Source organism: Sphaeramia orbicularis, chromosome 17 (assembly GCF_902148855.1).
Source record: "Sphaeramia orbicularis chromosome 17, fSphaOr1.1, whole genome shotgun sequence".
Classification (NCBI taxonomy): Eukaryota; Metazoa; Chordata; class Actinopteri; order Kurtiformes; family Apogonidae; genus Sphaeramia; species Sphaeramia orbicularis.
This window is the reverse complement of record NC_043973.1, coordinates 47,075,249-47,101,929: the sequence shown is the minus strand read 5'-3', so window position 1 is coordinate 47,101,929 and position 26,681 is coordinate 47,075,249. Positions and strand designations below refer to the sequence as shown.

The following is a 26,681-nucleotide window of genomic DNA, read 5'->3' as shown; positions in this document are numbered from 1 at the left end:
TGTTACACTGAAATGATTCCCACTGGAAATAGATGGCCCCGGGCTTAACAGCTTAATTAGAATTTCAGACTCCAAATTTTGAGTTTTCTCATATTTTGGCTGAGGCCTTTATTTACATCAGCTGCAGAAGGTACCAGGCGTTTATTCAGGGTTTAATGTTTTGTTTTCAAGGTCTGAAAAGTGCTTGAATTTTAGTTTAAGTAATTAAATTCTAACTCTGTGATGTGATTTATTTACTTATTTATCTGTAATATTAACTCTGACAGGTTAGACGTCAAGCCAAAGCTACTTACAGAGAGGTGATACATTTTGAACAATAAAAATGTATGTCAAAAAAGAGGTACATATTTTTATATACATATAGCAGCGATTTTATATAGTAGCTTCTCTTTTTTGGGTAAAACTTTGTGTTTCCCTTTAATTTCCAAAACTTTTGGCTCTTATGAAACCTAATTTTAGATGTTTATAGCATAATATAATGTATATCATTGTGATAAAAAGTGACAAAAATAATAATGAGTATATGTATTCCTGTAGATATGTATTTTACCCCAACGATAAGGTGATATGCTGGAAAAATGTGAAAATGACCCATTGAGATTAGAAATCTCTTTTGCAAGGGAGAGCTGGCCAAGGTAGTAGCTATGCAAAATTACAAAGAAATGACCAAAAACAGTCATTTGCCCAATAAAAGGTTAGCTAACTCCCAGTTTCAATTGGAGGTAAAAGACTTGTCAGTATTTGGGCTGAAGGGAGGGCACTACTGTGGAAACATATTAAACAAAACTGTAAAGAATGACTTAGGCTCCGTGCACACAGCAGGTCTTAATCCACATTTCAGATTTTTTTGGTGATTTACGATATTTTTTGTGGGTTTGTACCATATTACTCAGTAAATGCGACTTCTATCAGTTTTGAGTATGAACTGAATGTAACCCTGAAGTGACCCACAGGAAGTGATACTCCTGGGACGCAGAATTGTGACATTTGTCGCATTTCAATGACGTAAAGGTCGGATAAATGTGACCTGGCCGTTCAGACTGAAGTCACATTGCAAAATATATACATACAGATATGTATCGGATTTAGGACCACATATGAAAGTGGCTTGGGTTGGATTTGAAAAAATCGGATTTGTGCTGTTCAAACTGTCTTTAACAGATCGGATACAGGTCACATGGGCAAAAAAATCGGACTTGGGCTACATTTGCCTATAGTCTGAATGTAGCCTTTGTTAAGATATTTTGGTGAAATCCAATTTTTTTGTGTGCTTGTTCATATTACACATTAAATGCAACTTCTATCAGTTTTGAGTATGAACTGAATGCGACCCTGAAGTGACCCACATGCGTGAAAGAGGTCCTGACGTAATACGTGACCACACAGGCACGCACTGTGTTTATGGAAGTATGTTTTTCCTGACACTCCTCCTCCTGGGATGCAGAATTGTGACATTTGTCGCATTTCAATAAGGTAAAGGTCGGATAAATGCGACCTGGCTGTTCAGACTGAAGTCGCATTGCAAAATATCAGATATGTACAGGATTTAAGACTGCATATGAAAGTGACCTGGGTTGGATTTGAAAAAATCGGATTTGTGCTGTTCAAACTGTCTTTAACAGATTGGATACAGGTCACATATGGGCAAAAAAAATCGGATTTGGTCCCCATTTGCCTGGAGTCTTAATGTAACCTTGGTTAAGATTTTTTGATGAAAACCGATTTTTTTGTGTGATTGTTCACATTACTCATTAAATGCGACTTCTATCAGTTTTGAGTATGAACTGACTGTGACCCTGAAGTGACCCACAGGAAGTGATACTCCTAGGACGCAGAATTCTGACATTTGTTGCATTTCAATGACGTAAAGGTCGGATAAATGCGACCTGGCCATTTAGACTGAAGTCGCATTGCAAAATATCAGATACGTATCGGATTTAGGACCACATATAAAAGTGGCCTGGGTCGGATTTGAAAAAAATAGATTTGTGCTGTTCAAACTGTCTTTAACAGATTGGATACAGGTCACATATGGGCAAAAAAATTGGACTTGGGCTACATTTGCCTGCAGTCTGAATGTAGCCTTAGTTAGGATTTTTTGGAAATCCTATTTTTTTGTGTGCTTGTTCATATTACACATTAATTGCGACTTCTATCAGTTTTGAGTATGAACTGAATACGACCCTGAAGTAACCTGCATGCACAAAAGAGGTCCTGATGTAATATGGGACCATGCAGGAAGTGACACTCCTGGGACGCAGAATTGTGACATTTGCCGCATGTCAATGAGGTAAAGGTCAGATAAATGCGGCCTGGCTGTTCAGACTGAAGTCACATTGCAAAATATCAGATATGTACTGGATTTAGGACCACATATGAAAGTGGCCTGGGTTGGATTTGTGCTGTTCAAACTGTCGTTAACAGATTGGATACAGGTCACATATGGGCAAAAAAATCGGATTTGGGCCACATTTACCTCCAGTCTAAACGTAGCCTTAATTAGCAACACAATCAAACCTCTAATCAAAATAAACTAAAGACCCTGACAGTTGAACTAAAGGAATATTAAAGCAAACATGAACTTGTGAGCACTTGTCAGCAAGGTCTGCATGTTTACATCGTCTATAGCTTTATAAATAAATACAGAACATTCAGGTTACCTGTAATTGCTCGGATATTTTCTCAGTTAGAGATGAGGACCATGTGTTTCCATGGAAACTCCATTGACCTCAGTCACAACTTTATAGTATGCTGTAACTAGACCTCAGTAACATTTAGAATAATTAAAGCTCAGCGTCAAACTGAATGGGTTTTAGTTCCTGGTAAATAATTACTGGTTTGACTTGAACTCTCATCAGTGTTCCTGTTTTCTAAAGATATGTGCACAGTCTAAAAATAATCATAAGATAAATACTGAAATGTCATTCTGTCGTTCATCCATCAGCAAAAATGTCAGTTCTGTAATTTTCTGATGAGGCTGTTATGAGTGACTCAGTCTGAACATATTCAACAGTTTGTTTTTCCTCATGACTCCTACTGTGAATATGAGCAAGGCGTTAAATCGACTCCAACTCACACATCTAGCTTTTTTTTTTTCTTCTTCAGTTTATTATATCAGTTCCCTTCCTTTGTAGCCATGAACAGTACAAGCTGAGAACGGTTCACTCGACAAGGCAAATCCAGCAGAGTTTTAATAAACAACACAAGGAGGGTTGCAATTCACTCAAATTGTATTCCCCCAAGGACTTCCTACCACAAAAACACATTCAGATGAAAAAGCAGAGATCAGATTGTAGAAGGTAGACTATCTCTACACTCACATCCTCTGGGAACTTTAGTCTGGCTTCATTTGCTCTGAGCAACTTGTAGCAGGACTTTCTTTAAGATGACTCCAGAGTGGACACTTGTTAGATCAGGTTTTACAGAACAGATAAAAAAGCAAAATCAGAAGGAAAAAAGTTGTTTTTAAGCTTTTTCCTTTAACCTTCTGGTGTCTGGATGAGCATATTATGCACACTTTGCATTACATATTATAAAAGGTCATATTTTTCCAAATTTTTATAAGGTCAGAATTCGAAAGTTCTTCATTTTTGCATAATTTTTAAAATTCTGATTCAGACACTAAAATCAGCACATTGTAAACAATAGAAAATCACTACACGAACACCCTTCACTAAAGTGAGTAAAAAATGCGCATTGACATTTTAGCATTCAACATTTTGCATAGCACAAAATATAATAATGCATATTAACCAATATTGCTGTTAATTGGTGACATATGCCAGGCTACAAAAAAAAAGAGGAATCCATTTTTTATGTCATATACTGGAAAAACAAAACAAAACAAAACAAAACAAAAACAAGGAGAAAAATAAAAAGTTTTGTTTTTTGTAGAAAAAAAAATAAAATAAAAAAAAAATAGTTTGTTCACATTACAAACGTTGTATTTAAAGTGTTAAATATATGACAGTTATTGAGTATTTGGTAGTGAGGAAAAAATGCACATTGACACATTTTATAACACAAAAGCACAAAAAATAATAATGCATATTAACCAGTGTAGCCATTAATCATTCATATATGCCAGTATGAAAAACATAAAGAAAATAAATTATGCATTTTTATGTAGTATATTGAAAAAGAAAAAAAAAAGTTTTTTTTGTTTTTTGCATCAAAAAAATATGATTTGTTTACACAATAAACATGGCATTTAAAGCGTTAAAATATGACAGTTACTGAATACAGTAGAACCTTGCAATACGAGTGCACCATTGTATGAGTAATTTTCTTTACAAGTTGCGGCTTGTATTTTTGTCTTGATATATGAGTGGAAATTCGTAGTACGAGTGAGCTTCATATTAGCCGTTGTTTGTCAGTTCTGAGCTCGTATATGCGCCCCCAACAGGATCAGCCTCAGTGTTGATCTCTTTGAGGCAACATCGTAATTGTTTTGATCTTTTGCATTGTGTTTTACTATGTGTTTATAAGTGTTATTTTCTTTTTAACTGCATTGTTTTTGTTTTAAAAAAGTCTTAAAAAAGGAGTTTGAGTGGTTTTTGGGGCTGGAATGGATTAATTATATTTCATTTAATTTCAATGGGGAAACCTGATTTATAAAAGAAGTAAATCACAAAACAAGCTTGGACATAGAACAAATTGAACTTGTACTGTGAGGTTCTATTGCATTTGGTATTTTTATGTATGGCTCAAAAAGTTGAAAACAAACTGTATGAAAATCATTTTGACATTACTGCGGCACTGTGCAGATGATGCTCTTTTCAGGGTTAGAAGGCCCTCTATGGGTGGGGTACTGGAGGGTTAATGCATGACTGGGTTAATGGCTTCTGTCACCATTAGCCTGCATTTCAACCATTGATCGGATGAAACCGTCTGTGCTCTGATGTGACTCCAGCCGTGGGTTCATCTGTCGTTTCGTCTGCCCTTTCCTCTACGAGCCTGAACTTGAAGGCGCATTGATTCCCCCACCATTGTTTCAGACTTTTTTATTTTTATTTATTCATTTATTTTTATTTATATATTTTTATTTTACATTTTTGTATGTATGAATCCAACAGCGGGTTCAACTTTCTTGAACCCAGACGGGGACTCTGGGACGGAGGCAGACAGCGAGCCTCAGCTGGCCTTTTACACCGATCCAAACCGCAGCCGCCGCCGGAGTCGAGGTATGAGAAATGGTAACGCCAACAGCGCGTGGGGCTCAGGGGGTAAGGAGGACTCATACACCTACAGACAGTTTATCCCGCCGTCTGATGGTATTAGCATCGCCACGACGCATGACAAGTAACCTTTCCAGTGCATTTCTAGAGGATGGATGGCTCCAGTGTTGTGTGTGTGCTCGTAATCCAGATACCCAGGAGATACATACATACATATACACATACATATATATTTGTACATGTTGTTTGTATAGGTGGACTGTATTAACAGTAATATGAGCATGTGACACTGATCTCAGTGCATCTGCCGACAAACTTGTTGACTGAAACAAGACAATGAGATCTATGGAAGAGGATTAGGGCCACTGGAAAAAGAAATGAAGGTGCAATATATTTGATTTATTATTATTCTGAGAAAAAAGCCAGAATTTGGAGAAAAAAGTCAGAATTCATAGAAAAAAAAGTCAGAATTCTGATAAAAAGGTCAGAATTCTGAGAAAAATTCAGAAATCTAAGAAAAAAGGTCAGAATTCCGAGACTGAAGTCAGAATTCTGAGAAAAAAAGTTAGAATTTCAAGAAAAAAAAGTCAGAATTCTGCACAAAAAAAAAAGTCAGAATCCCAAGATGAAGTCAGAATTCCGAGAAAAGTCAGAATTCCAAGAAAAAAAGTCAGAATTCTGATATTGAAGTCAGAACTCTGAGACTACCGTCAGAATTCTGAAATTAAAACCAGAATTCTGACATTAAAATCAGAATTCCTAGATTAAAGTCAGAATTCTGAAATTAAAGTCAGAATTCTGAGATTAACATCAGAATTCCTAGATTAAAGTCAGAATTCTGAGAAAAAAAGTCAGAATTCTGGGATTAAAGTCAGAATTCTGAGAAAGAAGTCAGAATTCCAAAATCACAGTAATAGAGTCAGAGATGAAAGTCAGAGATTCTGAGATTAAAGTTATAAATCTGAGATTAAAAATAGAATTCTGACTTGAATCTTGGAATTCTGACTTTTTTTCTCAGAATTATAATAAAAAAAATATATCAGACTTTTTTTTTTCTTAGTGGCCCTAATCCTGTTCTTTAGAGATCAGATGCACAAAGTGACAAAACGTTTTGCATCTTGAGACACAAGGAGCACATCATTTTTTTGAAATAATATTACACGCAAATATTATTTCTAAGGAGAATCCTATGCAAATGCTGTCAAAGTGAAGTTGTGCAGCATGCTTTATCTGTCAGCATGCCATGTCCTTGCAGTTTTGATGTACAAAAAAGGAGGGGGGTAGGGTGGGGTGTGGGGGGGTGGGGTTGGAAGAAGAGACAATGAAAGGGGGAAAAAAAAAAATAAAGAGACAATGCCCTCAAAATAATAGCGGCTGTCAGAAGGCGTTACAGGGCTTTACGATGCCTCCGAGCCAATTATTCTGCCATCATGTGCACAGGTGTCACAAACACAGCACAGCCTCCAGAAGTGGAGCCAACACCTTTAATTAGAGCAAGGTTTAAGAATAGAACCAAGAGGTTGTAACTCTGCCCTAACAATGCTGTTTAGATCCACCAGAGAGGATGATTCATGGACGATGACAAAAAGGATAGACGGTTGAAACAAACGAATAATCCACTTAATATAATAGAAAAGATGCATTTTCATGGGTGACGTTATCTGCTTCGAGCCAGTCATATTAAAGAGAATAAAGTCAGAGGTGAAATGATGCTCCACGCCAAGTTCACAGGGCAGATACTTGATTAAACAAAGTGGCTTTAAACGTGCAACAATAGGTCATTCTTTTTACTTTGGCTTTTGTTTAAAGCATCGCTCTGGGCAGTTTCTGGAAGGAGAAAAAAAAAAGTTCTGCCAGAGTAATTTAAAAGTGACAATGTAATCTGGGGTTATATGTGAAGTGAAAAATAACCACTTTAAACAAAGTGTGAGTGGCCGGATTCAAGGTCACTGTGTGTGTGTGTGTGTGTGTGTGTGTGTGTGTGTGCGTGCGTGTGTGTGTGTATGCATGCCCCTGTGGGTATGAGGTCACGTTTAACACTTTGTGCAATGCACTGCAGTGAAGGAGATAAGGGAAGATTTCCTGCCCAGGTGTGGATGTGGAACAGCGGGAAGAGGCTACAGATCAACCTCTGAGCTATTTTTATTTAGGCCCGTGTTTTACCGTGTCTTATCTTTTTTTCAACATGATATCAAATCACGTAAATATACACGCCGCTTTTAATTAGCGTGTTCTCTGTACGCGTTATAAGCTCTCAGCATTTATGTTCACGCCACGTCAAATACCACGCACTGAGGGTTAGGGTTCAAATTAGGGCTGGATTAGGAGTTGGGATTAAGGGTGGATTTTATTTGCCCCCCCCTCCAGGGGTCTAATATGGCTACATATGGATAAGGTGTGCTATATCCTCCTGACACTCAGTAAGTAAACATTTTTGCCATTTTACATTAAATAATTGCTTTAAATGGAAACAGCATGATGCAACAGTTTTTTCAGATACATTTTTTTTATTTTATAATTTTTTTTTTTTTTAACATAATGTCCTTTTCAGTGGACATTATGTAATTTTTTATTTTAAAGTAAAGCTGTGAAACTCTTGTCCACTGCAGAGGACAAAAATGCATTGCTGGGTCTCAGGAGGATATGATGGTGGTGGAACATGGAAGATGTGACAGGGCCGTATATCTGTATCAGTTGGGCCCAGCCACTTCACCCACTGTCCCACACAGGCCCACCAAGAACAAACACCACGTCAAATACCATGCAGTCGTCGCTTTTCCGTTGACCCTCAAATTGCGCAAATAAAATTTGTGCATAAAAATGTACCAAATGGGAAAACGACAATTTCGCCAAAAGTCTCATTTTTCACTTAAAAGTTTTTGCGCTGGCAAGAGGTGGTTTTTTGTGTGTAGCGCAAATGGTATATCACACAAAACTGCAATGGAAAGACCTTTTTTCACAACTAGAGTCAGGTGAATTAAAAAACCGGATGTTGCCATACGTTACAACAATCGAAGAAGAAGAAACATGTCGCGGTATGTTTGGACACACAAGGAAACCCGATCATTTTCAATTTAGTACGAGATAGAGGGGTAATATATAACAATAATGAATATATCTGTAAATCAACACCATACTTAGGTTCGTCGCCATGTTTATGGAATGACTTCTTGTGTCATCTCGCGATAATAAATAAACAAAATCATTGCATTTGTGATTTAATGGAAAAAACAACTTTACACTCTTCTGTGTTTTTTCGACGCTTAGTAAATATCAGTAGTTTTGCGCAGATGTCCAATGGAAAAGCGACTGCTGAGGGTTAGGGTTAGGGGTCAGGGTTATATGAACTGGAGATCTTGGCATAAATTGACACGTTACCCAATGGCGTTGAATAGCACGCCAAAGGATGGAAAAAAATATGTACATATAACACACCAAATTTAATTTCATTTATTTAATTATGTAATTTAAGATCCTTCATTGTCAGTATAAATGCCTTAAGACCTGGTGTGACATACAATACCAGTTCTTATGGCGTAAGTCTCCTTTTTTTTCCCCCACATAACTCGTCTGAATGTTAATTCCCTTCAAATGTAAAGCATATTCCTGTGCCACAGAGTAATGCCCTGCCTTAACCTTCTGAAGGCTGGCATTTATTTATTTATTTATTACCTTTATTTAACCCTTTATAGTTCACTCATAGAAATATTCTGAAATTCACAGTTTCAACCTTAGTGTGTTATAGGAGGACATAACGACTTTATTACTATTGTGAAATTTTTCAATTTTTTTTTTAATGTATAAAATCAAGGTCAATAAAGTTACCATATTTGGTTCCTTACCTGTGAGTGGCAAGTAAATCTAAATATGTATATATATATATATATATATATATATATATATAAGAAAAACACATGTAATGTTAAAAGAACATCACTTTTAGAACATTAGACCAAGATAAGTGCTGATCCAGACCCCTGTCCACATCCACATGAGCTCTTTGAACGTCATTCCTTACATTAGTACCGTTACTTCATGGTACTGAACAAAGCAGGTCCACTCACTGTTCATGCAGAGGTGGACCTTACAGACCCTGTAGACCACATTGGACCTGAGATTGGTGACTCACTGTCCTCACTGGAACTGTTGCTGTCACTGTCTTGTAATGTATGTGGAAATGACCAAAAACAGTCACTTGCCCGATAAAGGGTTAACCCTTAATTTCAACCTTAGTGTGTTATTGGAGGACAGAACAAGACTTTTGTGAATAATTTTTTCAAATTTTTTATTGTCATGTAGAAAATCAAAGTCAATGAAGTTACCATGTTTGGTTCCTTCCCCATTAGTGGCCAAAATAAAAAAAAAAAAAAAAAAAAAAAAAAAATATATATATATATATATATATACATATATATATATATATATATATATGTATACACACACACACACACACAAGAACAATGCAGAGGTGGACCTTACAGACCTTGGAGACCACACTGGACCTGAGATTGTTGACTCACTGTCTTGTAATGTGTGTGGAACAGACCAAAAATAGTCCCTTACCTGATTAAGGGTTAAATGTGTCTGTTAAATGTCTAAACTGCAAAGACAGTAGCATTAGTTGACTCAGTTCCACCGGTTCCAACCTGACAATTTATAGTGAAATTAGGAACAAATCATTGCTAACTTTGCAGCCAAGGGTGAGAAATGACTCTGAACGATGGAAATCAAGGTGTTGGACTAAATAAATACATTTTCCTAAATTCTAGGAGTCACTAATTTTTGCCTGTATGACTGTGAAATGGGCATTAAATTTAATTCTAAGTACTCTTAAAAAGGTCTTAAATTGAACTTGTAGAAACCTGTAGGAACCCTGCTACTAAAGCTGACAGAAAGAAGGGTACTGAGGTATTCTGGGAGTTTACCCAGCAGAGTGTTTTGATCCAAAGGTCCTTTCCATCGACACTAAGCCCATTTTTTGGCTTGTTTGTAAATGTCTCGATGGTGTGTGCAGGTACTGTGTGTGTATATGTTTGTGCATGGGTGTTTTTGGTGTTTGATCATGGTATGGAGGGGGTAGGGGGGGAGGGGGTTATGGGGAAGTGCGACCACTGCTTCACATATATCTTCTCTTTGTTGTTGCCACCTCCCCCTCCTCCGCCTCCCTGTGCATTGGTTCCCAGCAGCAGGTTCCCCGCGGAGCCCCATCAATAAGACCACCCTGACTCTGATCAGTGTCATCAGCTGCGTGATCGGCCTGGTTTACTCCTCTCACCTTGCCTGCAGCCTCTCTGTGCGGGTAATCCTCCACGTGCCAGAGCACCTCATCGCTGACGGTAAGGCTTTCCACACTCCCCCTCCTCACACACACACACACACACACACACACCCACACCCACACACCTACACACACACACACACATCTCCGTGGGCGCTTAACACCCCCGGGGGGGCTGAGCTGGCATTTTTCCGGTCCTCTCCGGGGAGTAGAGCTCCCTATATCTCTCACACCGACTACTGGGTTTTGTGGTCGAGCTGGCAATTTGCTCTGCTTCCACAAAGACAAAGGTAAATGCCAGGTCAACCACCCCCTTCCCCTGGTTTCCCATGTGAGACGGCACAACAGATGTGCCCTCAAAGCATCAGAGCACATTGAGGCCAGGTCGCCGTGACCACCAGCAGCAAACCCTCCATCACTCTTCCCCTTGCACTTTCTGATATGTTGAACTACCTCATTAATGAATTTCAGTGTAGCACCTGCAGAAAAAAAAAAAAAAAAAAAAAAAAAAAAGGCAGCACAGCGGGGTCCATGCACTGGCTCCTGCTGGCTTATTGGCATTTTTCAGCTGTCATGGGAGTGCGCTGGCAGTCCAGATATATTATAGACTGTGACGAGGCTCACTCATCTATCATCTGGAGGTCTGATTTGATTCGGAGCGTTGCTTCTTTCCGGTGGCATACGCTGGCCTGCCAGGAAGATATTAAAATTCCAGTGAGGCGTCCAGGGAGGGAACTTTGAAAGGAGAGATGAAAGATGGCGAATTCGCCTGTTGAATTACAAAACTGTGATCGATTTAGAATGTTTCCATAAATGTCTCCACAATCTCATCAGACTTGATTTGATGTCATGGTGAATCAGATGAAAATCTGGATCCTTCTACTGGGGAAAGAAGCTATTAATGCCAGCAGCTGCGCATGTGTCTGTCGTCAGATGGTGAGAAGAAAAGCACAGAAATGTAAAATCACACCTTTATCTGTGCTTTTTACATCAGAGGAAGGAATCTGTTACTGCATATATACAATATATATGTTTGTCTGTTTATACACCATATGGAAAAAAGTATGTGGACACTTTGAATTCATGGACAAATGTCAGAATATAGTTTTATATTGGGATAAATGTCACTGCATTGCATTAGATAGTTTTGGTTAAATTATTATCTTTGCTTCAGAGATGTTTTTTACTTAATTTCTCTCAACATTGTTTGTTTTTTGTTTTATTTTTTTCATCCATGACTATAATTTTAAATGTTCTGCCTTTAAATTTGTACAATATTTTTCATGCTCTGACCATAAATAATAATTTTCTACCACAACTAACCATCTGCTTTCTTCACATCTCACTGAAGAAGAAAAATCTCCCGTTGAACTTTAAGGAAATATTGATGTTTTTATCTCAAATCATCATGAACAGGATATCTTAGAGCTGTAGACATGATGCGTCCCAGTACTTTTGTCCATGTAATGTATTTTAATGCCATTCAAGAGGACAAACTTCTCTAAAATAATCATGTTGTCACATCTTTTGTCTCGACTCAAACATGTTTATATTATATTAAAAATAGTCTTGATTTTATCCAATGAAGACAAAGCCTTTTCTAAAAGTATATGCCTCATACTGTACAGTTGCAGAAAAAATTATTAGACCATCAAAAGTCATCAAAAACAATGGTTATGCAATTGAATACTAACTCCTGTGTGTATCATGTGACTAAAACAGACAGAAAAGAAAACATGGAATGCCTAAAAGCACTTTGTGACTCTGTGAAAAGTGCTCTATAAATAAAATTCACTTACTTAGTTACTTACTTACTTACTTTTTGTCAGTACAATGCCATAGATATTGATGTAAGAACTGAAGGGATTTTGGTTATTATCAAGAAAACATGGCAAATGGATAGATATCAGCTCTTAACCCTGTAATGCCTGAATCATTAAATAATTGACAGAAAATTCCACTTATTTTAAACTGGAGCCTTTGTTGGTCCTTCTGAACAACCCAAAAAAATTGTTTTCAAATATTAATTTCCATGTATGAGTTTAAATTTTGTATCATATTTGATACATCAGGTCTCAATGCTCAAATATTTTTTTTGAACAAACAAAAACATTATATAAACACAAACATGTCTAACAAATTGGTAATTCCTTTTCAAAATTGTCACAGTTCTTCCTCCTTCCTCATTAATGACAGTCTTGTAGTGTCACTGGAAAGGCCTCTGGTGAATGAATTCCTCCCCCCTGGTGGATTATCTGTGTATTGCATGTATGTAATTGTATACATCAGGTTTTTCAAGACAAAAAATATCACACTGATCGTGTAGAGGGCTTCACAACTCATGTATCAAGGGTTAAATTAAACTTATGAGCTATTTTTGTCGTTATCATTATATTTGTCCAAACAAATGTACCTTTAGTTTTACCAGGCATAAAAATGAACAAGAAATTGAAGAAAACAAGGGGTGGTACAATAATTTTTTTCCGTGACTGTATGTCTAATATTAATATGTAACAGCAGGGGGGGAACAAAAGAAGCATTTGTGAAGGTGTTATATAAAATGAAGCTCCACAGCATATATTATAATACATTTATTTGACACCATTGTGAGGTAAAGGTCTCTAGCGTGAGTGATAATGTCGATTTTACAGTTCGGGATTAATTATACAATTTGAAACAGGATATAATGTCGGTTCTATATCTGAAGTATGTCATCCTCGGAGCCTGAGCAGGATTTTTCTCCTTTTTTGTTTCCTTCGATGACAGTCCCCTGGGATCTATCTGCAGGCGTTTAGTCATTAAGCATCCCCATAGGGTTTGTTAAGAGGAGAATGCTGACTGTAAACATCACAGTGGCTTTTATGAAGGTACAAAGCAACATCACAGAAGAGTCTAGAAGACACGGTTTAAGGAGGCTTACGTTGGGTCTTGACAGTATATGCTCCAGTTTTAATGGGATCATCAAAGGGGACGGCACTAACTAGGCCACTGCAAGGCTGCCAACAACTCATTAAATATGCTTGGGTTAGCAAATGCCCAGTGCATCCTGTGTTTGCAAATGGACAAGGCTTTGGTCAATGAGTTGTGATGCTAATTTGCGGAGATCACACAGTCCACCTGCTGTGTCAGGTGTCCAGAAGGGTTCAGTCTCCTGGTGCCTCGCCGGCTCTTTTGTTATGCTGATTAATTAGTAAATGTATTTCATGTTTTTAAATGATATTTGTTAGGCATTCACCTCCAGCACCCCTCAGATTCAGCCGTGCTTACTCATGCAAACTGGAAAGTTTACATTTAACACATCTCACAGGAGACGATCAGCATAAAAAATGAAAAGAACCCCCGTCTTTTCAGTGTTGGTGTGTTGAAAGACACAACACTGAGCTCTTTTTAATGTTTCTTATAGCATACATAAGATATTATTTTTTATCTCATTTTTTATCCTATTGTATTGACGTATACTATCTTGTGCTACTGTCCACACTTGAATTTCTCCCTTGGGGGATCAATAAAGTTTATCTTATCTTATCTTATCTTATCTTATCTTATCTTATCTTATCTTATCTTATCTTATCTTATCTGCACCAGAACCTCACAGGAGATACTCTATATGGACAAAAGTGTGTGGACACATTGAATTCAGGTGTTTCTTTTCTAACAGGGGTCTGGGATGCAAAACAATACCGACTAATGTCAGAATATAATTTTATATTATGGGATAAAATTTTTTCCAAAATGCCTCAGAGATGGTTTATACTTAATTTCTCTCAACATTGCCTTTTTTTTTTTTTTTTTTAATCCATGACTATGATTTTAAATGTTCTACCTCTACATTTCTCCAATATTTTTCATGCTCTGACTGTAAATAACAACTTTCTACCACAACTAACCATCTACTTTCTTCACGTCTCACTGAGAAAGAAAATCTCCCATTAAACTTTAAGTAAATATGGATGTTTTTATCTCAAATCATCTTGAACATCTAATCTAATCTAACCTAATCTAATCTCTTTAACTCCAGTATATTTCACTGTTGGATTGTTGTCCTTTTTTCAGCAATCTAAGGAAAGCATTTCTTCTGATTTCAGGGAAGTTCGATTCACTGATACTTGTTCTCCAACATAGTCGTGACATTGAAAACGACAAACAAAAAGACAGACAAACTCATCTCCTGGTGGTGTGAAATGAGTCAGTCGCTTATTTTTAGCCCATTTACCCACATGTAATCAAACCCATATATACAGTCTCATTTGTGGTGTAGAAGCAGCACATGTTACCACCAGTACATGAAACCAAATGTGAAATAAATGAAAAGTAATAAATAAGAGAAATGTGTTACATGAGGAATGTTTATTGTGACACTGCATGATTTTTTTTTTTTTTTTTTTTTGACGTTGTAACCCACTACACAATCCAAACAGCCTGAAATAAGCAATGTGTATTCATAATCCAGACTTGATTTCCTACACTTTATGTGTGTGGCTGCAGGGCATCTTGGTCTCAGCTGGCTGCCTGCAGTTACTATTAATAAAAATCAGCACAAAAAAAATGTTAGTCATGACTCCCAAGTATTTTGCTTCATTAAAATCTTTATCGCGGTTTGAATATTTATTTCTGGCTGTCAAGGTTTGTCATCATCGCCGGCCGTCAGGCTTTGATGCTGCAAGATAAGTCTTATTTTTTTCCACATATCTCACCTGAATAGGGTGTTTGGATTTTAATTTGGTCTTTTCTGCAGCTGGATTTTAAAGCTTTTTAATCAATGTGGATGTTTACTAAGACTCAAGGTTACAGGTTTTTTCAGCTCCCTAAAAAATGTTACTTATTGGTTTGAGAGTATTTGAAGATGCACTATATGGACAAAAATATGTGGACACATTGAATTCAGGTGTTTCTTTTCTAACAGGGGTCTGGGATACAAAACAATAATGACAAATGTCAGAATATTGTTTTATATTGGGATGAATATCATTGCATCGGTTAGTTTGGTTTAGATTATATTTGCTTCCAAAATGCCACAGAGATGGTTTTTACTTTTTCTCTCAACATTGATTTAGTTTTTTGTGTTTTTTTAAATCCATGACTGTGATTTTAAATGTTCTACCTCTTAATTTCTACATTTATTTATTTATTTATTTATTTATTGACTCATTTATTTATTTTACCACAACTATCTACTTTCTTCACATCTCACTGAGGAAGAAAAATCTCCCATTAAAATTTAAGGAAATATTAATGTTTTTATCTCAAATCATCATGAACAGGACATCTGACAGCTGTAGACATGATGTGTCCCAATATTTTTGTCGATGTAGTTTATAAATATCAATGTTTCTTTAAAGTTTAATGGGAGATTTTTCTTCTTCAGTGAGATGTGAAGAAAGTAGAGGGTTGGTTGTGGTAGAAAATTATTAACAATCAGAGCTTGAAAAATATTTTATAGATCTAGAGGTAGAACATTTAAAATCATAGTCATGGATTAATAACAAAAACAAAAAAAAATCAATGTGAAGAGAAATTGAGTAAAAAGCCATGTCTGAGGCATTTTCTCCCATTAAACTTTAAGGAAATATTGACGTTTATAAACTATATGGACATACAGGGTGGGGAAGCAAAATTTACAATATTTTGAGGCATGCATTGAAAGACAGTGTATGACCAATTAGTTTATTGAAAGTCATGAGAATTTATTTGCCACAAGAAAATTTACATAATAGAAAATGTTTTTATTCTATGTGTCCTCCTTCTTTCTCAATAACTGCCTTCACACGCTTCCTGAAACTTGCACAAGTGTTCCTCAAATATTCGGGCGACAACTTCTCCCATTCTTCTGTAATAGTATCTTTAAGAAAGTCGACATTGCTGTGTGATGTTCTATTGGTAGCATGTTCTAAAACGCCCCAAACAGCAGAATCCAGAGGGTTTAGATCTGGGCTAGAAGGCGGACATAAACATGATTCCCAAAAACTGCTAAAGTTGGATTTGCAGAAATCTTATATTTTTTGAGCTGTGTGGGCTGGAGCACCATCCTGTGTCCATACATATTTTCCATCTGGGTAGTTTGCTTTAATCCATGGCAATATCTGGTATCTGGATGGATTTGTTTGGATCCTTTAGGATTTTGGATTTGAGAGCTTTAATAAAAGCTTTGGTACGTTTTTTGTTGCTTCCTCCACTTCCAGACTTTCTCGTAATAGTTTTGCTCATAGTCATTCTCTTCTTTCCATTATAAACAGTCTTTATGGACACTCCAACTATTTTTGAAATCTCCTTTGGTGTGACGAGTGCATTCAGCAAATCACACACTCTTTGACGTTTGCTTTCCTGATTACTCATATGGGCAAAAGTTTCTGAAAAGGTATGGATAATAGTGTTAGGTATGATTATGACATCAATATATGTTTGGTTTCAAAACAATTGACGTAGTGCCTGCTGAGAAAAAACAACTAAATGTTCATTGTAAATTTTGCTTCCCCACCCTGTAAATATTGGGACACATGTCTACAGTTGTAAGATGTCCTGTCCATGAGGATTTGACATATAAACAGTAAAATTTCCTCAAAATTCCTTTATAAATTTAGAGGTAGAACATTTAAAATCGTAGTCATGGGTTAAAAAAAAATCACTGTTGAGTGAAATTAAGTAAAAAAAACATCTCTGAGGCATTTTGGAAGCAAAGATAACAATTTTAACCAAACTAACCAATGCAATAATATTTATCCCAATATAAAACTGCATTATGACATTTGTTATTATTGTTTTGTTAGAAAAGAAACACCTGAATTCAACGTGTCCCAATACTTTTGTCTATATAGTGCATCTTAGTCAACCAAAATCACCCATATTTAAATTTGGTTTTGCTCTTTATCTACCCTTAATTTTTCCATATGTGCCTCGGTTTCCTTTCCGTCTCCATCCTCACACTCTACCTCTGTCCATCCTCCTCAGGATCAAGGTTCATTTTGCTGCAGGGGAGTCAGTTGGATGCCTCGGACTGGCTGAACCCGGCCCAGATCTTGTTGTACTACCAGCAGAACGCCAGCGGGCCCTGGGTCAGCGAGCTGTGTGGACGGCGCCTCTTGGACCCATGCGAGCACCAGTGTGACCCCGAGACAGGTAAGCCAAGGACAACCACACCTGGATCCAGTTCTTGTTTTTTTTTTTTTTTTTTTTTCATATCACAGAAACATCATTAAAAATAAATAGCTCGTATAAACAAGGTCAGCTTTTTACACTGAATTATGACTTTCTGGTGGAACAGGCTCGGTTCTGTGCGCAAGCTGTGATATTGAACAGTCATATCTTCTTTTCTTGTAGAGATCAGCAGGTACATTTTGTCCCTGATGGGAAGAAATGATGAGGGCCGATGTGTGTGTGTGCAACTGATTGAGAAAAACAGAAAAATTGGAACTCTTTACAGTAGAAGTTGGATATTTTTAGCATTAGGTGCTTTTCTACCCAGCTGTTTTTATTTGCATTTTCAATTTGTGTGTGAAAATCCAAGTGGAAATGACAGAAACTGAGAGAAATTGCAAAAATATATGATTATTGTGATATTTGCTGTTGTTTCATTCCATTATGCACCTCCTCAGCTCATATCTGTTACTGTGTTGCAATACGGCTGCTGTTTGAAATAGGTTTGATTATATCTTTTTTTAATTCTATTATAGTTTATACCATTTACTTATTCCTATTCTATTTTTATCTCTTTTTTTTATTGCATGGCATTTAATAGTAAGGTGAGAGTGGACCAGTATCTCTGTATTCTCTGTATGTCCGGTGCATCCAGTGAATTGAAAATAAAAATAAAAATCTTTGAATCTTGAATCTCAAAAGTTGGGAAAAAAGTGAAAAAAACTGAGGTATAAAAATCTTTATTGGAGAAATTATGTGTAATGGAAACAGATTACGTATGTTAAAAAATGTAAGAGTTAAAAACAAACTGTATGATTTTTTTTTTTTTTTACATTTTTCTACGACTGTCTATAATGCACACTCGCACTAGAAAAAAATCAAAATCTTACCAAGTGCATTTTTCTCATAAGAACTTATTTTTAGACTCACTTTTTAGACAATAGATATTGAAATTCTTATTTCACTTGTTCCATTGAACTAAGCAAAAAAAAAAACAACAAAAAAATCTTGAATTAAGCAAAAAAATCTTGAATCAAGCAAAAAAAATCTTAAATTAAGCAAAAAAATCTTGAATTAACCAAAAAATATCTTGAATTAAGCAAAAAATGTCTTGAATTAAGCAAAAAATCTAGAATTAAGCAAAAAAATCTAGAATTAAGCATAAATAATAATATTTTTATAATAAATAAATATTTTCCAGATCTATTGTCTAAAAATAAGTTTTTATATCTCACTGAAAAGTTACTCTGTAGGTGAGTATGTCTCATTTTAAGTGTGATGAGATATTTTGACTAGAAATGAGAAAAATACACTTGGTAAGATTTAGATTTTGAGTTTAGGAAGGACTTCTCTGCCCCCCCATCCCCACCCCCCCATGGAACTCAACTCACCTCAGGCCGACCCTTGTCCAGGTGATGTCAGGACGCGGCGTCAGGAAAAGCCTGTTTAATTGTTTACAGGTGTGACTGTGACTGCGTTCGCCACGTGTTCGCTGCCGAGTCTGAAATGGAAAAATAACCTGCCTGAAGTGGTCGACCCGGTTTCCTCCAGGGGAGCCGATCAATTAATTTGAATGTTTCCGCTGTCGACTCCACTCGTCCTCTGGGAAACAGCTGTGGGTCTGGGCACTTCGAGGTGACTCTTTTGGGGTCGGTGTTGGTGCTGCAACCAGCTGGAGTTTGTCCTGGGCCACATTTCGAGCATATTTAAAAGCCTGATGTAAAAAAAAAAAAAAAATAGAAATAGATATAAATGAAACAAAAAGTAATGATGTTTTAGCACTAGTTGTTGAGTTTGAAAAGAACCAGACGTGATAAAACTGTGGACATTATTAATTTACTCTTCATTTCAATAGAGACAGTGGACATTCACCATCGCTGAACAGATGTAAATGTATGTGAGTTAAGCTGAAAGACCGGTTTTCGTTGGCTGATATAAGTGGCTACCAAAGAATAAGTAAAAATAGAAATGATATATATTATCCCTCTGGTATCCCACCTAGAGAGGCCCTTCCTAAACACCAAAATGTTCACAGTCCCACAGTAATGTCAAAATGTTTTTCATACAGTTTGTAACTTTTTTTTTTTTTTTTACATTTTTTTTGTATTTAGTAAGTAAATTTTATTTATATAGCACTTTTCACAGACAGAGTCACAAAGTGCTTTATAGTGCAAAATACAATTAAATATAATTAAAATACGATTAAAATACCATTTAAAAATACAATAAAATAATTAAAATGCAATAAATACATGAAGTGCAATCGGTTTGTAGCAGCCCTGAGTCAAAATTAAAATGCCTGCTTGAACAAGAGTGTCTTGAGATGTTTTCTAAAAGTCTCAATATTTTTGTATTATATAATATAATTTATATTATATATATTATATTTAATCAACTTAAGCCAAAAACAAAAACATCAAATACTCAGTAACTGTTATGTTTTCAACCCTTTAAATGCCATGTTTGTAATGGAAACAAACCATATTTTTGGATGCTATCTATCTATCTATCTATCTATCTATCTATCTATCTATCTATCTATCTATCTATCTATCTATCTATCTATCTATCTATCTATCTATCTATCTATCTATCTATCTATCTATCTATCTATCTATCTATCTATCTATCTATCTATCTATCTATCTCATAAAAATTTGATTGCTTCTTTTTTATTTTTGCATCCTGGCATATGTCAGTGATTAACAGCAACACTGGTTAATATGCATTATTATTATTTGTGCTAGGTCAGATGTTAAATGCATTTTTTACTCATGTCAGAGAAGAGTATTTGTGTAGTAAATTTCCAGTGTTTACAAAGTGCTGATTTTAGTGGGTGGGTCAGATTTTTAAAACTCATGCAAAAATGAACAACTTTTGAATTATAACCTATTAAAATTTTATAACATGAAGTGCAAAGTGTGCATAATATGCTCACCTGGATACCGGAAAGATTTACAGTATATATACTATGTATATGTATGTGTATATGTATATAACAAGTCATAATGATGTATTGTGATTGAAAATATGCATTATACTTAAAATTGATGTGAAATCTTTATTTTGAACATGTAGACAGTGAAATCCAAACAAAACCAACTAACAAATATCAGTTATGATACATAAAAGGTTAAGTGACCAAAAGGGAAAAGAGAAAAAAATAAAAAAAAAAATAATAATAATAATAATAAATAAACAAAATAAACATGTTGGAAAAGGAGTAGGAAGAACTAAAACCTTATATACTCCTACCCCCAACCTCTATTTCTAGAATACAAATGAATAACATGATGAATGCAAATAACTGGTACAACTGGATAAAGATAGAGTGAAAGGTCACATATTTCAGCAAGTTATTTTTGTGAACTTGTTTTTTTCCCTAACTTTTTCAGCTCACGCCTCAAAACAGAACTGTGTTTTCTCCAACAGGGCCCAAACTTATAAAAAACACACCATGAATTGCTTCTACATCTACAGTTTTTCAGATTTTTGCCAGAGGGAAAGTCATAATGTCATCTTAGCAACACATTAGTCAGCAACAAAACGAAATGCTAACGCAGTCAAACACACACAACTGATTTACTTTCACGCTGTCAAAACACTGTCTTTGTTGAGGAAAAGTGTTTCAGAATGATTTTGATACTGACAGTGTGTCCAGTTTGTTCAGTTTGAAGTTTTTTTTTACTCAGTATTTCTCTATTGAAAGTACGTTTAGTGTCTACTCTGCATTTTTACTGGTGTTGGTGATGTTAACAGTCATTAACTCTTATATTTCCATTTCCTCATCATGTATTTGACCAAAAAAATTAGGGAATCACAGATATCACGATCAGTCTGTTAATCATGTTTTAAACAGACCACTGTGTTTGTAAACCAGCTAATTTATAATAGCACATTTATGTTTCTAACCAGTGGGTTAAAAAATGGCCAGAAAGCATGAAGTAATTTTTTATTTTTATTTCTTTATTTTTTTTATACATAGAAAACACTGTAAAAATGTCTCCGCTTTGAATTCTTTAGAGTCGCTCAAGCCAAGAAATTCAAGAAACAACAGTAACTACCCAAGTAATAAATAGCTCAAAGTAATTCAATGATTATCATATCAACACAAAGAAACATGAAAAATTTATTATAAAAATAAGAATTGGCAATCATCATACAGTCGCGGAAAAAATTATGGTTTGTTTGGTTTAAATTGCTATCTTAAATTGTTATGTTTGCTTCCAAAATACCAAAAAATTTTATGAAATTTTAAAATCTTTTTTTTTTTTTTTTACCATTTACTTAAAATGGGCGAAATTTCAAATGTCTATAAAAACATCAGTTTTGTTTCAATTTACTTCAAACTTGGCACATATACTGAACAAAAATATAAACGCACCACTTTTGTTTTTGCTCCCATTTTTCATGAGGTGAACTTAAAGATCTAAAACTTTTTCTGTGTACACACAAGGTTTATTTCTCTCAAATATTGTTCACAAATCTGTCTAAATTTGTGTTAGTGAACACTTCTTCTTTGCTGAGATAATCCATCCACCTCACAGGTGTGGCATATCAAGATGCTGATTAGACAGCAGGATTTTTGCACAGGTGTGCCTTAGGCTGGCCACAATAAAAGGCCACTCTAAAATGTACAGTTTTATCACACAGCACAATACCACAGATGTCACAAGTTTTGAGGGAATATGCAATGGTCATGCTGACTTCAGGAATCTCCACCAGAGCTTTTGCCTGTGAATTGAATGTTCATTTCTCTACCATAAGCCAACTCCAAAGCTGTTTCAGAGAATTCATGAAGAAGACTGTGCGAGGAAAATGGTGGTCACACCAAATACTGACTGGTTTTCTGACCCCCCTGGGCCACCCAATACAGTAAAAGTGCACATTTTAGAGTGGCCTTTTATTGTGGTCAGCCTAAATCACACCTGTGCAATAATCCTGCTGTCTAATCAGCATCTTGATATGCCACACCTGTGAGGTGGATGGATTATCTCAGCAAAGGACAAAGGAGAAGTGCTCACTAACACAGATTTAGACAAATTTATGAACAATATTTGAGAGAAATAGGCCTTTTGTGTACATAGAAAAAGTTATAGATTGTTGAGTTCAGCTCATGACAAATGGGAGCAAAAACAAAAGTGGTGCGTTTATATTTTTGTTCAGTGTATATAGAGGCAATTGATATGCTGACATTAGCACATGCATAGACATGATGACATCAGGTGGATCAACACCAAAATTAAAGCCGCAAGCGGCATCTAAAGGCCCTCGCCATGGGCACGTCCAGTAGAAGTATGTCCATCTTTCAGCAGGTGGCACTCTTGCACCAAATTTCAATGTCTTCTGATGAATGGGTGTAGGCCTGGGAGATTGACAACTGATTCAAATTTGAGGCAGATCTTTGGTTTTATGTCCAAACAAAAGAAATTTTAGTATAAGTAAATTTGTAGGGGGCGCTATGCAGCTAAAATTGAATTTCTTCCTTTGAATGGGTGTAGACCTGCGAGATTTACCACTGAGTCAAATTTGAGCCAAATCGGTGTTCGTATGTTTGAATTAATGCAATTTTCGTGAAGGTAAATTTGTAGGGGGCGCTATTTAGCGAAATGTCATTTTCTGTTGATAAATGGGTGTAGGCCTGGGAGATTGACAACTGATTCAAATTTGAGCCAAATTGGTGTTTGTGTGTCTAACGTGAAGTAATTTTCATAAAGGTAAAATTGTAGGGGGCGCTATGGCACCGAATTTCAAATTTTTCTGATAAATGGGTGTAGGCCTGAGAGATAGACGTCTGAGTCAAATTTGAGTCAAATCGGTGTTCGTATGTCCGAACCGAAACAATTTTAATTTAAAAAAAAATATAAAAAATTTTTGTAGGGGGCGCTGTAGTGCAAAATTTCAGTTTCTTTTGACAAATAGGTGTAGGCCTGGGAGACAGATGTCTGAGTCAAATTTAAGCCAAATCGGTGTTCGTATGTCCGAACTGATGTCATTTTTGTAAATGTACATTTGTAGGGGGCGCTATAGTGCGAAATTTCAATTTCTTTCAATAAATGGGTGTAGGACTGGGAGATAGACGTCTGAGTCAAATTTCAGCGAAATCGGTGTTTGTATGTCTGAGCTGAAGCAATTTTGTGATGGCAAATTTTCAAAAAAACTTTGCAAAGTTTGTAACCTCGTCGCACAAAAACGGTGACACCGATTTAAAAAATTCGGATAACTTTTGATGTCCCACTTCTGTAGATACTGTACGCCGATTTTGAGCTCATTCAGCCAAACGGCTTAGTAGGAGATAGTTAAAATACAACGTCAGCGAAAACGCTTACTCAGCATTTTGGAAAATTCAATCCAATATGGCCGACTAAGGGTTGGTTTAGGGGTGTGGCCATAATAATCTTTTTTGTTTGTCTCCTCATGCTGAATCTGCGTACCGATTTTCGTGGCTCTATGACAGACTTTATGTTGGACAGGCTCCCATTGGCGCAATGCATTTCCACTTTTCAAGGGGGCGCTGCCGCAACATTTCTTTACCGACATCTACAAAACCTATATGTAAATTCAATTTCTCACACTTCTGAATTTTAGGCAAAATTTGGTGAGTTTTCGTAAATGTTCAGAGGGTCAAAATTGAGCTCAAAGAGCAGGAGAAAAAAATATGAATCTGAGCAAGAACAATATAGCCGTTTCTATGGCAACCACATATTTGCCCTTATTTGAAAGCTCTCGAGCTCCCCCACATGTCTGTCTCAGTGCCATGAATGTGAATATGTGTGAGAGTGGCGACAGTGGCGAAAGGCGACCGCGTCACTGGCGATTTCGTCCCTATGCGCCCACTGCAGACTCAATAGGCCCTGCGCCGGCTTTACTCGGCTCGGGCCTAATAAGCTACCATACATGCGAGGGGCGGGGTTTGTTGTGCCTGGAACCACTTGTTCTTCTAGTTTTCTTTTCTTTTAAGTAATAACCTTCGATTCTACTATGAGCTTTTATAAACATCTACATGATCAGTAAAATAAACATCGGAAAATACCTGATTTTAATTGAAAAAAATGCAAAATGTAGAGGATGATATTATACTAAATGGTGAAAAAACATTAAGAAAAGGTTAAATGTCAGAAAAAAATTACTATGGAAATATAGTTCTAGGTCTTTAAGGGTTAAATTAATGTAAAAGAATAGAAAAGTCAGTACTTGGAAATAATAAATCAATAGAAAATGTACAATACAATATATATAAAGAGGTAAAACATTCAATCTGTTTCCTGTTTAGTGTTTCATATGATCTTTATGTAAATATTTTAGCCAATAAATGTTCATTAGTAGACAGCGAAGGCTTCAATCAGTGAACATACAGTCATGGAAAAAATTATTAGACCATCAAAAGTCATCAAAAACAATGGTTAAGCAGTCAAGTACTAACTCCTGTGTGTATCATGTGACTGAAACAGACAGAAAAGAAAACATGGAATGCCTAAAAGCACTGTTTTTGTCAGTACAATGTCACAGATATTGATGGAAGAACTGAAGTGATACTGATTCTAGACAGACCCACTCCCCCCAGCTTGACAACCTGTTATGGTTGTGGTTGCTATAATGCTCCCCCCACCCCACCCCACCCCACCCCCCGGCCACAGTTCTTTTTCCAGGAAGGGTGGCAGGAGGCTCACGAGGATGTAAAAGGGCCGTTAGTTTAACAGATGTAATATAAAGGTCCAGTGTGGTGCATTTATGGCAATTTTTCTTTTTTTTTTACTGAATCTGTTCCTCCCTCACTTATAAGTAATACACAAAGCACAATTAATATCATAAGCATGACCAGTAAAGGTACACTTTAAGAAAAAAAATGACTAAATAGTTAAAACTGACGTAGAAAATAAGCAAACAAGTGTGACTTTTGTCGTTTTTTCCCTCCAGCACCTTGTGCCACTCGGCTCCATCAGCTCCCTGCTCTCGTATAACCCCACTAATTCAATTTTGGGAAGGTGACAGCTATTATTATGGAAAGAAGGATGATGTTAATCAGTGTGAGCCACTCCACTTCGTCAGTTAGTTTAGTTGAATTATTCAGTTATGTAATATATAGGCATTTGAAAGGCTGTGTCGGAGTGTCTTTGAATCTTTTGGCTCTTGGTTTGATCGTTTTTAAATGTTTCACCTGCGTATGCCGGACCCACAGGTGAACACCATTATATGTGCTTTAACCCTCTGAAGACCGCTGTGTCTCCGGCGCCACAGTTTTGCATAAACTGTCATTCAAATTACCGTCGCTATTGACAAAAGGCAAATAGCATCTGAAAGCTGAGATCGGGTTCTTTCTATAAGTATATAACACATTATGGTAAAGGCCTGCATTGGCTGAGGGGGAGGGGTGGAAGTGGGCGGAGAAAAGAGCAGCAGAGTGCAGTCAGTGAGAGATAGATGGAAGATTTTAATAGTTTTAGCAGTGTTTTTGCGGTGAATTCTTGTAAATAATTGTATATAACAGTGATAATGCTATTTTGGAGTGTTCTACTCATGTGTTTTGCCGTGTTTTTATTGAATTCTGCTGCTTTTTTAAATTTTTTTCTGCTGTTTTTAACTGTATTTTCCAGTTTGTATAGTTCATTGATAGTTGTATTTTAGCTGTAAATATTATATAAATGTATGTATATTTATAAATATGCAAATACACATGCAGAGAGCTAACCGGGGCAGAAGGAGATGCAGTGTCTGTAAAAGAAGCAGATGATGGGTGTTTTTCTCAGTGAAATGAGGGGTTCTGTCTGCAACTAGACAGAAAGTGAACGCAGACTATCAAACAGGATAAAGAATATGAATAAATTACAAAAAAATAAGAAGCTATACATGAAAACAGAATAATCTAGACAAACAAAAATGTTTGAGCGCATGTGAAATAGTTGAAAGTTTATTTCTTTAATCTCATAAAGTTTTGTTCTGCACTTTTACACTTGTTTTTTTTTTTATAGAAAGCGATTAAAAAAGATCAAGTTCACTTGTTGTTTTTGCTATAATGCAGTCTTTTTTTTAGCATTTATTACATAAAATAATGATAATTAATGGCTAGATATTGAAAGTTGAGTTCCTCGTAAAAA

General features: G+C 36.1%; 1 protein-coding gene across 1 annotated transcript in view; it reads left to right on the top strand.

Moving 5' to 3' along the window:
* astn1 (astrotactin 1) overlaps positions 1-26,681 on the top strand; it is a 982,704-nt gene that overhangs the window by 252,850 nt on the left and 703,173 nt on the right. Inside the window, 3 exon segments of the mRNA XM_030160213.1 lie at positions 5,076-5,225; positions 10,364-10,513; positions 17,401-17,568. Coding sequence (XP_030016073.1) covers positions 5,076-5,225; positions 10,364-10,513; positions 17,401-17,568 — 468 coding nt within the window.